Below are 13,987 nucleotides of genomic sequence, written 5' to 3' on the forward strand. Positions count from 1 at the left end.
CTCTCCCCTGAATCCAAACACCCAGGCTCTGACTCCATGACTCTCCTTCCCTGGGTCCCTGCGAACTGACCTTATTTCTTAGTATACCACACTGTCCGCTCTCTTCAGGGGTTCCCCGTCCCACCCTCCCACCTCTACCCTTCAAGCAGCAAAGCCAGTACCCAGTCCCCTCAAAAAAACACACAGCAGCCAGAGATTGTAAAATGTGTATTAAATTTCACATCCCCAGTGGGGAAGCCATCCTCATAGAGGTAAGAGTTCCAACCCAGTAACAACGGCAATGAGCCACCCCTGTATAGTTCAACCATCCATCGGAGACAGCAGGGGCTGGCGGCCGCCTCTGGACAGAGATTTTCTCCTCTTTGCTGGTGGGGGCCGGCTGTGACCCCCCCGGTGGGGGGACATGACTGGAGTCTTAGGTCCCTTGGGGGTACCCTTCTGTTTCTGGAAGGCAGCTTTCTTGAGAGGCTGCTCTGGCACCCGCTGTTTAACCTCCTCAGCCCCTGTGGTGTTCCCCAGGGGCTGACCACGGTCCTCAGGCTTGAGAGTGGCCTGCGTCTTGGAGAGGGACGGCGCAGCAGGTGTTTCCGTGCAGGTGCCCTTAGGAGGAGCGTGCCGCTTCCGGAAGGCAGCTTTCTTGGAGGACTGCAGTTCGGGTGACTGCTGCTGTAGCTTCCCGGCTACCTTTGGTTCCCTGACCCCTGCTGCTTTTTCAGCTGGCTGACTGCTATCCTGCAGCTTAGAGGAAGCTTGGGCCTTTGTGACAGAACACACAGTGGACACTTCTGAGTCTGTCCCTCTGGAGACACCGTTCTGCTTCTGGAAGGAAGCCTTCTTGGGATGTTTCCGTTTCTGCAGCCGCTGCTTTGCTTGACCAGCCACTCTGGCCTTCTTGGCAGGCTGCCTGCTGCTCTCAGGCTGGGGGGTCACCTGCCCTTTCAGGTGGGGCAAGTCTAGGTTTGTAAGGGTGGATATCACAGAATTTCCTGAGGTTAAAATTAAACAGATGGTTTGAGAAAACAGGCCTCATCACTGGGTCTTGATCATTAGTGGAGGAGGTAGGTAGAGGTATTAAAATAAGGAAACTGCCGGGGTACTATCTCTTGGCCAAGTGTTCCACACAATTGGGACGGTGCCTAAGAGCAGATTACCTGGCTTCATATTACTTAATATCACCTGGTCTTTACGCAAGTCATATTTGAACCCTGTGTTAAAGAGAAGGCATCACTACCCATCCCCATCCTTGGGCCAAAAGGTTTTCAGAGGAAGCTGTGCCCCCTTGAGGCCAGCAGGTAACAAGACACTCTAAGGAGGAGGCGAACCCTGAAAAAACCTGAAGCACTGGGCTTCTCTTTTAATCAGAAAAGATATTTTTTTCATGCAGAGTTTGACGAGATGCAGGAAAATAAGAATGCACACAGAGCAACTAGAAAAAGCTAGTCTTCATTAATGAAGACATATTAAATATGTATCTTTACAGTTACAGCAAAAAAAAAATGCAAGAAATTTTGCTACTTCTTAAAGAGGTTTTTGTTCTGTTAACATTCAGATGTGACTTTTGTTAAGAGGCATTGTTTATGAAGAGGAAAAAAAATCAACTCAATAAGTCATGTTGTTTGTGTCCAGAGAAGCCCGCCTCTCCCTCTTCCAACTCAGCTCAGGGTGGCATCCCAGCAGGCAGAGCCCTCAGGCTTGTTTCAGAAAACCCCACCCTTCCCCTTGAGATCAAGGCCAGACTCCTCAAGATGGCTGAGGAAACGATCTGCAATTAGTGTGATGGGCTCAGAGAACGGACAGTTCTGAGGAGTCGCGTGCCAACCCAATGCTGACAAGGCTGGACTGGCAGAGGTCTATTACCAGTAAGGCAACCCTCGGCCAAGAAACCACACTCGCACTGGGAATGCGTTTAGTGCCGACCAACTGCAGCCATTTGGCAGGATCAAGGGAAAGACCCCACCCACGTGAACCCCGTAACGCACCGAATGGGGCCCAGGCTTGGGAACAACTAGCTGGGATGAAAGGGGTCTCTCACCCAAGCGTGCAAAGGCCAGGAGAGGGAGGCCGAGATCCGCCCTTCCCCGCAGTCACACCAGAAAGTCTCCTGAAGCTATGGTAGAAAGAGCAAAGGTGGAGAGGAGAGGTACAAAGAGCACACTGCTTACCTGTTTGGGACTGGGGGATAGAATTGGAGAATTTCTTGAACTTGGCAATAAAGAAACCGTCCACGTTGTGGGTGTGAGGGTAGAAGCGGCGGGTGGAGCGCAGGGTAGGGTGGAAGCGCCTTTCCCGGAAGCGGGTGAAGCCCTCCTGGCCGAAGTCCAGGCCCGTGGGCACCAGCCGCACGTTCCTTTTTCTCAGGGCGTAGTCTACCACCCACTCGTTCTCTTCCACCTGACGTGTGGGGGAGACAGAGACGGAAGGGAAAGCGGAGCTGGAGCCGAGGGGGTGCTGGGGGGCGCCGGCGCCAGCCCTGCCCCCCTCGCCCCACGACAGGCCTCACCATGATGGAGCAGGTGCAGTAGACGAGGTAGCCCCCCGTCTTGGAGGTGGCGCTGACAGAGTCGATAGCGCTCAGGAGCAGCTCCTTCTGAAGGTGAGCGCAGCGCAAGATGTCCTTCTCATCCTGTCCCAGGACGGAGAGACCCACAGCGCTGGACTTTCTAAAGGTAGCCTCAGGAGACGTGAGCTGCTGACTGCCCACCTCCCACTCCGCTTCGCCAGCCCCCCTTCCCCGAGACTTTTCAGCAGGTCCCCCAACCCCTGCACCTTGTTCGTCTTCACTGCTGGGTCCTTGGAGATGATACCGGTGCCACTGCAGGGGGCATCCAGCAGGACTCGGTCGAAGCCCCCCACCACCTGGGGAAAAAGGCAGGCTAAGTGGATGTTTTCGGCAACCTGAACCATACCGATTATTTCCTAAGGGCAGGTCTCAACAACCTGAGGTCGGGAAGGGAGCAGGTGAGACGCCCCAGGAGAGACACACAGCGGGGAGCCCCACCTTGGGAAACTGGCGCCCGTCATAGTGGCTGATGACGGTGTTGGTGACTCCCAGCCGGTGCAGGTTGCCCACGACGCTCCTGAGCCGCTCGGCGTTGGCGTCATTGGCGAGGATCACACCTGTGTTCTTCATGAGCTGGGCTGAAGGGAGGAGGGCACAGTGCTCACCGGCAGCTCCTGTGCCTCCACACCTGCCGGCCACCCTCTAGCCCAAGACTCTGCCTGTGAAGTCTCACCCCTTCCCCAAATAAGCTGCAACCCCACCGGCTACCCGGTCCGCACCGGCCCTGTGATGAGCGAGCCCGCCAGAATGACTTTTCTGTTACTGAACGCCCTTCTGATCCTTCAGACTAAGTTACTTCTTCCAAGGGATAACAGTTTAATAAAATGGTTACGACTAATTATACGTAGCGGTTACTGTGCCAGGGACGTGCATATGCGCACCTCAACCCTCAGGACCCACGCATAACATAACAGCCAACACGAGCACCATCACCTCGCCGTTCCACAGGTGCCCAAGGTCACGTGGGCAGTAAGAGGCCCTCGTGGGGCTGGAGCGGGGCCGCCCCCAGAACCTGTGCTGCCGCCCACTCTGCTGACCGCCTGTGCAACCCCACCTCCTTTCATAAGCAGAGCGCCAGCTGAAGCCTAGCCCCACCGGCCCTTCTCATACCTATGTAGCTGGTCTTTCCTCCAGGGGCACAACACATGTCCAGGATCCGCTCATGTTCCTGGGGTGCCAAGGCCATGACGGGCAACATGCTGGAGGCCCCCTGCAGCATGTAGTGCCCAGCCAGGTACTCGGGAGTGGCACCTGTGGATGAGGACCCGCCTGTGACATGCTGGGACGAGGGCACGGGCAGAAGGGCTCCGGGGCAGGGAACACTTACCAATGGGCACCGAAGTATCATATACCACGAGTCCAGTCTTCGACCACTTGCCCAGGGGATCCAGGTTAACCCCACGATTGATCAGCGCCTGAAAATAAGATGGATGAAAGTGTTAAAACGTCGGAAGCTACTATACCCAGTAGGGGACTGGAGACGTGACACCCTGGTCCTGGCAGGAGGCCCGTGGCACCACGACCCCTGGAGCTTAGTCAGGACACAATCATCACAGGCGCACAGAACAGTCTGTCCCATCCCATGGTCTCCTCTTCCTTAGCCTCAGGTTCTAACTCAAGGTCTGAATTCCATCCCAATGGAGCACACTGCCAGCTCCTGTTCTTTCATCTCCTGGAAATGGACCCCGACTTTCCAAGAGCCTCAGCCCCCTTGCCATCCTAAAACTTAGCGTTATTGGTTATAGCAACGTTAAAGATAACTATCGAGTTACCTTCCAGGAGAGGCAACAGAAGACAGACACCAGGAGACAGACAACACACAAGGCCACACCACTGCCTCTGGCACCAGGGTTTTAACCTGGGGCCCCTGAACCCCTGGAAACGAGGAGCTTAAAACACTGCTTGTGTGTGTGTGTCACGTCTTTTCCCGGGGATAGGGATCACAGCCTCACCAGCTTCTCAATCATCTACGAGGCAGACAACCCCCTCCCACTTCTCTGTGAGGCGGCATTTTCATCGTGATGCGGATGTCTCAGCCCTGTCACAGGGAGCAGAGGCTGAAGGGACGAGCTCCCCAATCGACAGAGGTCCTCAGCCCTGCCAGACAGACCCAGCGTGACACCAGGCCTAGGTCTGCCTCCTGGGACCATGCCTGTACCAAGAAATGCCTAGGTACTAAGACCCCCCACGCCCAGTGCGGTGGGACGGGGGGGGTGGGCGGGGGTCTCTGGGATTCAGTGCCTCCCTGAGACAAGCAAACCTCAGGGCCCACCCCTCACCTGAGCGAGGTCCCGGCGCCGGGTCTTCAAGGTATTGGTCCTGAGGGTGATGGGCCGAGGCACCTCATTGGCTTCCAAAAACTCCACCAGCTGGGACAGAGCATGGCAGGGAGCAGGTCAGGCTGGCCTAGGAGCGCAGCCAGAAAAGCAGAGAGCAAGGGGGCTGGCTGCCTTCTTACACAGTGTAAGAGAAGAGAGAGTGAGGAAAGAAAAGCATGAAGGGCATCAGAATGGCAAGTCGGTACCTCAGACAGAGGGAAGAGGTCCATAAGCTTGCCAAGGAGGAAGTCTCCATAGGAGTAGTAAGTGGCCAGGTCCTTCCGAAGCCGCTGCAGATATTCAGAACGAGACCGACCTTCCTCCCGCTGAGTCCCAAAATCGCGCAGCACTCCCACTATGTCTTGGATGCGCTTGTGAACTCGCTGCAAGTCTGGAACCTGGGCATGTGGACCTGTTAAGGAACTGCTTCCTGGTTTCCTGGGGCCTGGAAATGCCTTCTCCCCAGCATCCCCCTCCGGCTCCCCCTGCCCCAGAAGGATATCCTGCTCCATCTCCCCAGCAGGGGGCAGCACAAAAGTCTCCTCCTCGTCCGCGTTGATCTGCAGGTCCCCTTCCATCTCATCATCCTCTTTGGGACCTGACCCAGGGGACACTTTCTCCTCTTCCTCCTCTTCGTAGGTCTCCTCCTCACTCCACTGGCCCCTATAAACAGGTCCAAGAACAGAGTGGTTCACAGATCAAAGCAGACACCTCCTCCTTCCTCACATTTTCCTTCATCCCAGCCACTGCCTACTCTCCACCCTAAGAGTTTCCAAAACTCACCCAGCAACAGCCTCCTGGGCCTTCTGCTTCCGAGCAGCCCTTTCAATGGGCAGCAACTGAATAAAGAGACAAGAGGCTGGTGATGCAAAGCTTGCCCTTCCACCAGCCCATGAAATACTTCCTACCTCTGTTTTTTTCCTAAATACAAACATAACTCTTGCTCCCAGAAAAAAATTTAGACCCTGAAAAAGTGAATATAAGATTAGCAAAATATTTACCATTACTGAAGTGAAATGATGGATTGAAAGAGTTAGGTACATTGTTCTTCCCATACCCATATGTACACGGGTGGGCAGGCAGGACACGGGGACACACACACACACACATACACACACACAAAAACTTCCCTGGGCACCCGTTTTGCCATATTTTCCTCCACGCTTACTCTACATTTTTCACACAGTTAAAATCATGATTCATTTTCGAGTCTGTTTCTCGCCTTTTCTCATTCACAGATCACAAGCATTTTCACAGACGCAATGGCCAAACGTTAATTTAGCATACGAATGAACCACAGTTCACTTAAGCCTATTAGGCATTTTGGAAGTTTCCAGAGTTTGGGCATTATGGTCCACATGGTGCCTGGAAATCGCAAAACAGTAGCTCTGCAGAGAGAAGGGGGGTTGGGGGAGAGGGGTGAAAGTGGGAACTTCCTTTTTATTCCATACGACTCGATTATGCTTGAATTTTCCTAGTAACGCACTCATATACTTAAACTGTATAATACATGATAACTTCTTATACTTCGGCAAGTAAACCTGTCTACATTCTGGATCACCTTTCTAAGGTGGAATTACTAAGTGAAAAGGAAAAACCTTTTTAAGGTTCTCAGATACCAAATGCTTAAAAAAAAAAAAAGTGTGCATTTCTAGTCCCAGCAGTGGGGCCATACAAGTGTCCGCCTTCCCACGTCCTCACCAGCACTGAGCATCGTTATATTTTAAAGTGCTCTATCCTGTGGCTCTTTTAAACTTGCACATGCGCTGAGAGGAGGTAAGGTGCTACGAAAAGTGATGGAACGCTAAAATCCCTTTTCTCCACTCAGGCTTATCCTTGTCACCGAGAGATAGTCTCAAGGATCTGGAAAGACTCTAAAAGGCAAGGATAGCTTTCTGAAGACCCAGAGAGATAAAGCTCACCTCTGCACCGTCATCCTCATCTTCGTCCTCTGAGCTGGAGTCAGCTCCATAGTCATCTACCATATCAGCGTCACTGTCCTCGGAGCCCCAGAGGTCCCCCTGGTTCGCCACACCACCCTCTTCAGAGTCTTCCTCCTCTTCTTCCTCGTCACTGCTGTGGGTTGGTGCTGGGCGCTTCTTGCCTCGAGCACTGTTAAATAAGGACGGGGCTCCCTTCTTACTGGGTGCCTGGACAGCTCCTGCAGAGATCCCAGAGGGTTTGAAGAATCCTGGACTGATGGCAGCCACACACTGATGGAGCCTCTGTACTTCCTACCCCCAAGAACGTCCTCTGGCTGTTCCTTTCACTTCAGAAATACTCAACAAGCCCCTCCCTACCCAGGACCCAGAGGACTCCTCACGTGGCACCCAGCTCCTATGTCCACTGACCTTCTGATAGCTTTCCAGGCAATGGTTTGGCCCCAGGGGACTTATTCATCTCAGGGGCTTCAGCAGAGCCCAACCTCCTCCTGGCTGCCCTGAAAACAGAAAAGGAGTGAGGAAATGGAACACACCTCTAGGCTCTGCCACTTCCCAGTGCAGGGAAACCTGACAGTCCCCAACAGCTCTTTCCATCAGCATGATCACATGGGAGCAGTGCCTAAAGATGAGTGGGACCAGTTTAACCTGGGTAACGTAAGTCTAGACATGCACACTCACCTCTTTCGGGCACGACTGGACAACCTCTTGAAATTTTCATCACCACCTGTTTAAAAAAAAATTTTTTTTTAAACAGGCAGAACAGGAGGTTACAGGGGAAATGAAAAAAAAAAAAGCAACGGGAAAGGAAATAAAAGGGAAAAGAATTGGAACACTAGTTAGAGGCAGTAGATGATGACTCACTCCACTGTGCTCTACCGGGAGCTGGATAAGAGATGTAGAGGAGATGATTTCCACCTGGCTGTTCACCAGCCAAATCCAAACTGGGCCTCCCTCCAGACTGATTTCAACACACAGCATCATCATCATTCTGGTAACACAGATTCAAAACTTTCTTCTCCCCTTTCTTTTACTCTCAACTCATCAGTTACCAACCACGATACATTTTACCTTTACAACTGCTGCTGTTCGTATATGTTCCAAGAAACAGAAAATTTAAATCTCAGCTCTGTCATTTAATAACTATTTACAGGTTAACCTCTCAGCACCCATTTCCTTAGCAGGGCCTCTCTCACAGGACACTGAGAATGAGAGGATACAATGTGTCCAAAGGCTTCGGTATAGTGTTTAGCATTTGCCAACACCTCAGTAAACTGCATCTTTTATATGATGTTCAACACAAACTGCTTGCCCACTCTTCCCTCCCACCCAGTCTTCCATGCAGTAGACTACCAACCATGCATGAACCAGTTCTGTGCTTTCCCATCTCCATGCCCTCAACAATGCAGTTCACAGTGACTGGACTATCCCCTTCCAACTTCCACTTGCTAAAATGTCACCCATTTTTCAAAACCCAACTGCTTCACAAAATCTTTTCAAACAAAATCTTCTCAAACTCTCTAACTCCGTGGGATCCCCCTTCCTCTGAACTCCCGCAGTGTTAAACCACACCTCTCCTTGCATGAGTACTTGTGTCCCAGTCGCATCTTCCCTAAGTTCTAAACGCTAATGAGAGTACTTCATTCCTACTTATTTCCTAGTAACTCATTAAAAGAAAATTCCGGTTGAACAGAAAGCGAACACACAAAATGACTAAAAAAACGGAAGGGTTGCGCTACAGATAAAAGAATAGCGCAAAAGCTGGAGAATCGGGAGAGGGAGCACGCCAGACCCCTACCTGCAGGCAAGAATTTGGCAAGTTCGGTCTCGGCACCTTTCTGTTTCCGGGCCTTTCGGCCCGGCCCGCGCTTCTCCTTCTTCGTAGGGTCCAATTTACGCCCCATGGTACTGGGGAAAACAAAACGGGAGACAGTAGAAGAGCGCGTATTGTAAGGGAAAGGCAGAACGCAGACGAAGCGAAATGGAGCGGGAGAGGGTATCGCCTCCACCAGAACCTCGACTCAACAGCCCCTCGAGGCCTGTCCAAACCTCCACTCCACGCTGAGCCCCGGGCCCTGGGTCTCACGCCCTAGGTACCGCGTACCCCCACCCTCCCCACGCCCCAGTCCAGGCCAGCGCCTCACCCTTCCTTCCCCAAATTCCTCCAGACGCGCCCGAAGCCTCGGCTCACCTGGAAGCCAATCCAGCCCCGAGACGGGATTCGGAAGCAGGCGCGGAGCTCCACGTGCGGCCCAGGACAAGCGCTCCGACGCCGCACCACGAAAACGTCTTACGCAGGCGCCCTGCGTGCCTGCCGAGGCCCCGCCTCTTCCGGTCTTCCGGTCCGCCGCGGAAGCCGGAACGTTTGCTTACCCGGCCCGCGCGGGGCTGGGGGGCCGTGCGGCCGGGCACGATTCTCGGGCGGACCGCTCTGCTTTCCCCCCGGCCGGAGAAGGTGGTGCACCCAAGGCGTTTTCGGCTTCCCCGCCCTCCCCTCCGGGCATGGGCCTTTCGCCTCACTGCAGATTTGTCGGAAATACTGTACCCGAAAGCAGCCCCTTCCCCTCGAACGGAGGCGCCAGAGCCGGGCCCTCCTCCGCCCGACGTCGCCTCAAGATCGGGGGACCCCACGCCTGCGACGCGGAAACCCTCTTCCTTGACCCCAGACCCCGCGCTCCCCCTCAGATAACGGTCCTCTCTGCCCAGGTTCCCGTCTTGGAGGTCGGGAGGAAGGCATCTCGCGTCCTGACTTCATTCACGCAAGTTAACAGAAAAACCGACTTCAGCCTTTCTTCAAATAGACAGCAAGGTGGTGCTTAGCTGTTAAAACTCTTCCAGCCCTTCGTTGGTTTTGTTTTCCCAACTCTGCGAGGAAGACCCCTTCATTTTATACGCGCGACGTCCACAGCCCGGAGAAGTCTGCTTCCGCACCCTCGCGGATCCAGGAGGCCGCGGTGTGGGCTGTGAACCCGGCGGCTCCGGTGGCCCCGCTGTGCACAGGTGGGCTTGTCAGCACACAGCACGTGCACAGTGGGAACTCGGCTCTTTCGTGAAATCTCAGGACACAAGGAAACCCTTCGTCTCCAAACACACGTCCCAAGGCTCCCATACAGAAACATTCATCCACCTGCACCTACACCCACACTGAACGAGAGCACTAAAATACAAGGAAAATTTTATTTTCAATTTTCGTCAAGAAATTTGCTGTGGTTTTTTATGCTTTTGGTTCTTTTTTTTTTTTTTTTTTCCACTTTATTTAATTCTAGCCACTCAGGGGCTGGAGCCGCTGGGTTCCTGGTATTAAAAAGATGCCAACAGAGGTAGCTGTGTCTCACCCAGGGGCCCGGCCCACTGTGAATACCCCCCAAAAAAGGAGAAAAAACACAAAATAAACCAACAAAATAAAACCAAAAGGAGGAAGAAATTCTGATCATTTTCTTCAAGCCTGTTGGGAACCCGCAACAGTTTGTGTGTAACAGACGTTACAGTGGGGAGAAGCCAGGGCCCGGAAGGCCAGCCCGCCAGCTCCCCGCAGATGGCGCCGGCGCTACTGCTGCATGTCTCTCCAGCAGGAAGGGCACCACTGCCCCTCACTCCCTCCCCTCCCCCAGTGCTCAGCGGGGCTGTTCCTCTACAACTTGGAAGATGGGGCAGAAGGAAGGAGAGGGTCTCTCAGGCCCCCAGGGGAGAAGCTGGGCAAGGGAAAGTGAGGAAGGTCACTGCTCAGCGGTGGAGGTGGTATCATCAATCTGGATCTTCACTGCTGCTGGGCTACCTATAGGAAGAGAAAGCCAAGGCAGTCAGAATTCCAGACTCCAGGAACCCACCTGATCCCAAGGGAACTCACTGGTAAGCCAGCCCCACCTGCCCAGTATGTAAAGCTAGGGACAGACAGCAGAGTTAAAGTTCTAGAATGGCTCTGTTGGAAGAGCTGGCCAGACGAAAATGGTCCTATACCTGCTGTGGAGGTGGTTCAGGTGCCCGGTTTGCCAGGCGACTGAGAATATTACGCTCTGACATCTGTAGCCTCACAGCAACTGGGGGAATTCGGGCAATAGTAGCTGGGAGTCGAGTCACATCGGCTTTCATGTCACTCAGCAGTTCTTCTAGCTGTTTCAGAACTGCAGGGCCAAGAAAAAGAGGCGGTGAGCCATGGTAGTCAAGACCGAGGTCCATCTTTCCCATTAAGTGGACCCCCCACACACACCCATTACTTCTCAATGACCAAGTGACTGATGTGCCGGAGTACTGTCTTTTGTCACTGAGTCACCTGACCTGGCTCCACCACACTCAAATTCCTGTCCCTCATATTCCAGTTCCAACTGTCCATGATTCTGTGCTTTCTAAAGCCAACTGTCCCTTGATCCCTATTGTCTCTATTTCCTCCACTTCTTCAATAGCTATTCCTATTGTTTCCTCTTCTCACTATCTTTCCTCTGCATCTTTGGAGCTGTCTCCCTCTTCCTTTATAACAGCTTTCTTTTCCTCATTTCACCCTCCATCCCCCTTACAATGTCTTAACTTTAATTAAAAACAGAATGTTGAAAGCAGTCTAGAATTTGACAAGATCTTAAATCACCTTGTTACCTCTAAACTATCCCAGATCACATTGTATTATTCTGCTTTGCTTTCCACCTCCAAGAACTGGAATACATTCAAGAGTTAAAAAGCAAAGAACTACTGTCCTTGACCGTCTCTAAGATGTTAGCTTCCTAAGAAGGAACGCAAGGATCCCCAGCACACCCTAAGCTCCCAGACAAAGAAAGGGGCTCCAAAAAAGGCTCAGACCTGAGAAGTAGGTGTGTGTCGGGGAGGGGCAGAGGAGGAAGGAGGCCAAGTCCACAGGAGGCAGGGGAGCCACTGGCTACCTTTGTGCAGGACCGCATTTGCTGGCTTGTTTCCCGCCATCGACTCCTTGGACAGGTGCTGATGACTCTCTGCCAAACACTCCACCTCAGCAAAGCGGGTGTTCAGGGCCATGGAAGGGTGAGAGGGGTCCTCTGACATGTTCAGGTAAGCCGCCCGACGCAGCTGCTCCTCAATCACCAGGGCTTGTTCTAAGAGCTGGACAAGAGAGAAACAGGAGATGGCAGCTGGACTGACCCTCACTTTGCTCATTTCTCATGGGCCTCTCAGAACCCACACCTGGCCAGTTCAACATTCCATTGCCTTTTTCACCCCACTTTGAAGGTCTGTGTTTTTAAAGCTCTTTACCCTTTATTGATTCACTCTTATACAAAAATGATAAATCCTCAATTTAGAAAATACAGAATGTATAAAGAATTAAAATCACAATTCCACCTCTGAGAGCTACTGTTAACATTTTGAGGTTTTCTGTTACATGTTTTTTACAAAATTAAGATTCTATATACGTATTTATATTGTATCAACTCAAAGTTACATAGTAAGGCTCTTCCCTTGTTACTAGCTGCTCTTTATAAAAGATGACGTTTTCTTCCCCCATTCTTTTTCAAATTCTTTTCCCGTTTAGGTTATTACAGAATACAGATGACTTAATGGTTGCATGGCAGTCCATCTGCCCTATCAAGTTGTTTTACTCTCTAAATTTATTCCTGTTGTTTCTTTTCTTTCATCTCTGTATCTCACTCCCATCCCTTCCCTTCCTCAATAGGCAACCCTTCTAATATACCTGCTGTGTGTCTTTTTGTGGGTTTTCTTGCAGACAGTATTGTTTCATGTGCACATTTCTCATTTACAGAATGTTTTTCTGTACATTATAAAAGGCTTTTTCATTTCCCCACTACATACCTTTTTTAAAGGTCCATTTATGTTACAAAACGTGTATTTTGTTGTTTCTTAATGCTCGGTGATGTGAATCCACATTTTACCTACCCACACTCCCAATGTCAAACATCTAGGTTGCCTCCAGGCCCCACCACCAAAAATCATAATGCAACGAACAGTTGCACATGTCACCTGATGGAGCTGTGTAAAACGGCCTTTGAAATACATTTCAAGGGACAGAATGTTGATTCATGACTTATGAGACTTATTTTACTCAAGTATCCACTGGTTCTTAAAAAGAATGAATCCACTAGGGGTCAGGAAAAAGGACAGTATGAGAATGGACAGTTGTTTCTTCCAGAAGACCTGGCTCCAATTCAGGCCTAACTTATCCCCAAACAGACCAAGCACCTCCTTTCAATCTATATACCACCCTGTCTCCTTCACCAACTCCCCTCCCTCTTGCCCCAAACTATGAGCTTTCTCCAGGATCAGCATTCTCCCAAGCGCTCTCTCCCCTCCTGGCATCAGCCAGCACCTCTGTGCAAATGAGTTGGTGCTTTTCAAACATGCATCTCAAGCACTGATTGTTCTGATCCCACTCGTGCGTGGCTGATCACTTTGATCCCACTTGTTTAACGGTGGTGGGAGTACTGGGAGGATATTTACTTGTGAAAAACACCAAATGACTTGTCTAAAATTGAACTTAACTTTTTTCTACAAACTGCTCCCTCTCCTCACTTCCCTGATCTGCCAATAGTAATTTAACTTTCTCAGTGACTCAGACTCAAAACTTCAGTTATTTTTGGAGTCTCATTCCTTTGTATCTCAAATTCAATAAAGTAACTCAGGGGTCAGCAAACTATGGCCTGTGGGCCAAATCTGGGCCACTGCCTGTTTTTGGATGGCCCAAGAGCTAAGAATGGGTTCTTCATTTTTAAATGGTTGAAAAAAAATCAAAACAATAGCTTATAAAGCTTCATAAAAATTATAGGAAGTTCAAATTTTAGTGTCGATAAAAAAAGTTTTACTGGAACATATTCATACTTATCACCTGTGGCTGCTTGCCCACTATGACAGAGCTGAGTATCAGTGTCTCACAAAGCTTGAATTACTCTGGCCCCTTAATAGTTTGCTGACCCCTACAGTAAATCAGTAAATCCTGTAAATTCCTTGGTGTTTCATTCCCTTTATCTTTTATTTATTTATTTATTTATTTTTTTAGTATTTATTTATTTGGCTGCACCGGGTCTTAGTTGCAGCACGCTGGATCTTAGTTGTGGCATGGGGGATCTAGTTCCCTGACCAGGGATCAAACCCGGGCCCCCTGCACTGGGAGTGCAGTCTTAACCACTGGACCACCAGGGAGGTCCCTCGTTCCCTTTATCTTATCCTTCTCATTTTCCACAACCAGCATCACAGAC

The 13,987-nt window shown here is 51.1% G+C and overlaps 2 protein-coding genes across 7 annotated transcripts in view; both read right to left on the reverse strand.

Annotated features, from left to right (window-relative positions):
* Window positions 1–220: 220 nt before the first annotated feature.
* NOP2 (NOP2 nucleolar protein) lies at window positions 221–9,124 on the reverse strand. Its single transcript, XM_082666636.1, has 16 exons — window positions 9,010–9,124; window positions 8,617–8,726; window positions 7,500–7,545; window positions 7,230–7,318; window positions 6,801–7,039; window positions 5,662–5,717; window positions 5,379–5,541; window positions 5,085–5,282; window positions 4,840–4,929; window positions 3,888–3,975; window positions 3,671–3,811; window positions 2,999–3,138; window positions 2,767–2,856; window positions 2,501–2,623; window positions 2,163–2,391; window positions 221–953 (listed from the first exon to the last, which is right to left on the reverse strand). The coding sequence occupies exons 2-16, from the start codon at window positions 8,720–8,722 to the stop codon at window positions 301–303; spliced, it is 2,451 nt and encodes an 816-aa protein (XP_082522762.1). The 5' UTR covers window positions 8,723–8,726; window positions 9,010–9,124; the 3' UTR covers window positions 221–300.
* Window positions 9,125–9,976: 852 nt separating this feature from the next.
* Window positions 9,977–13,987, reverse strand: part of CHD4 (chromodomain helicase DNA binding protein 4) — a 29,983-nt gene continuing 25,972 nt past the window's right edge. For all 6 annotated transcript variants that reach the window (XM_082665381.1, XM_082665379.1, XM_082665377.1 and 3 more), the window contains 3 exons: window positions 11,687–11,882; window positions 10,776–10,939; window positions 9,977–10,593 (listed from right to left, as the gene is read on the reverse strand). In XM_082665381.1, coding sequence (XP_082521507.1) covers window positions 10,576–10,593; window positions 10,776–10,939; window positions 11,687–11,882 — 378 coding nt within the window. In that variant the 3' untranslated portion in view covers window positions 9,977–10,575. The remainder of the gene's footprint in view (window positions 10,594–10,775; window positions 10,940–11,686; window positions 11,883–13,987) is intronic.

Source organism: Grampus griseus (genome assembly GCF_964374135.1).
Source record: "Grampus griseus genome assembly, chromosome: 11".
In the NCBI taxonomy this organism is placed as follows: Eukaryota; Metazoa; Chordata; class Mammalia; order Artiodactyla; family Delphinidae; genus Grampus; species Grampus griseus.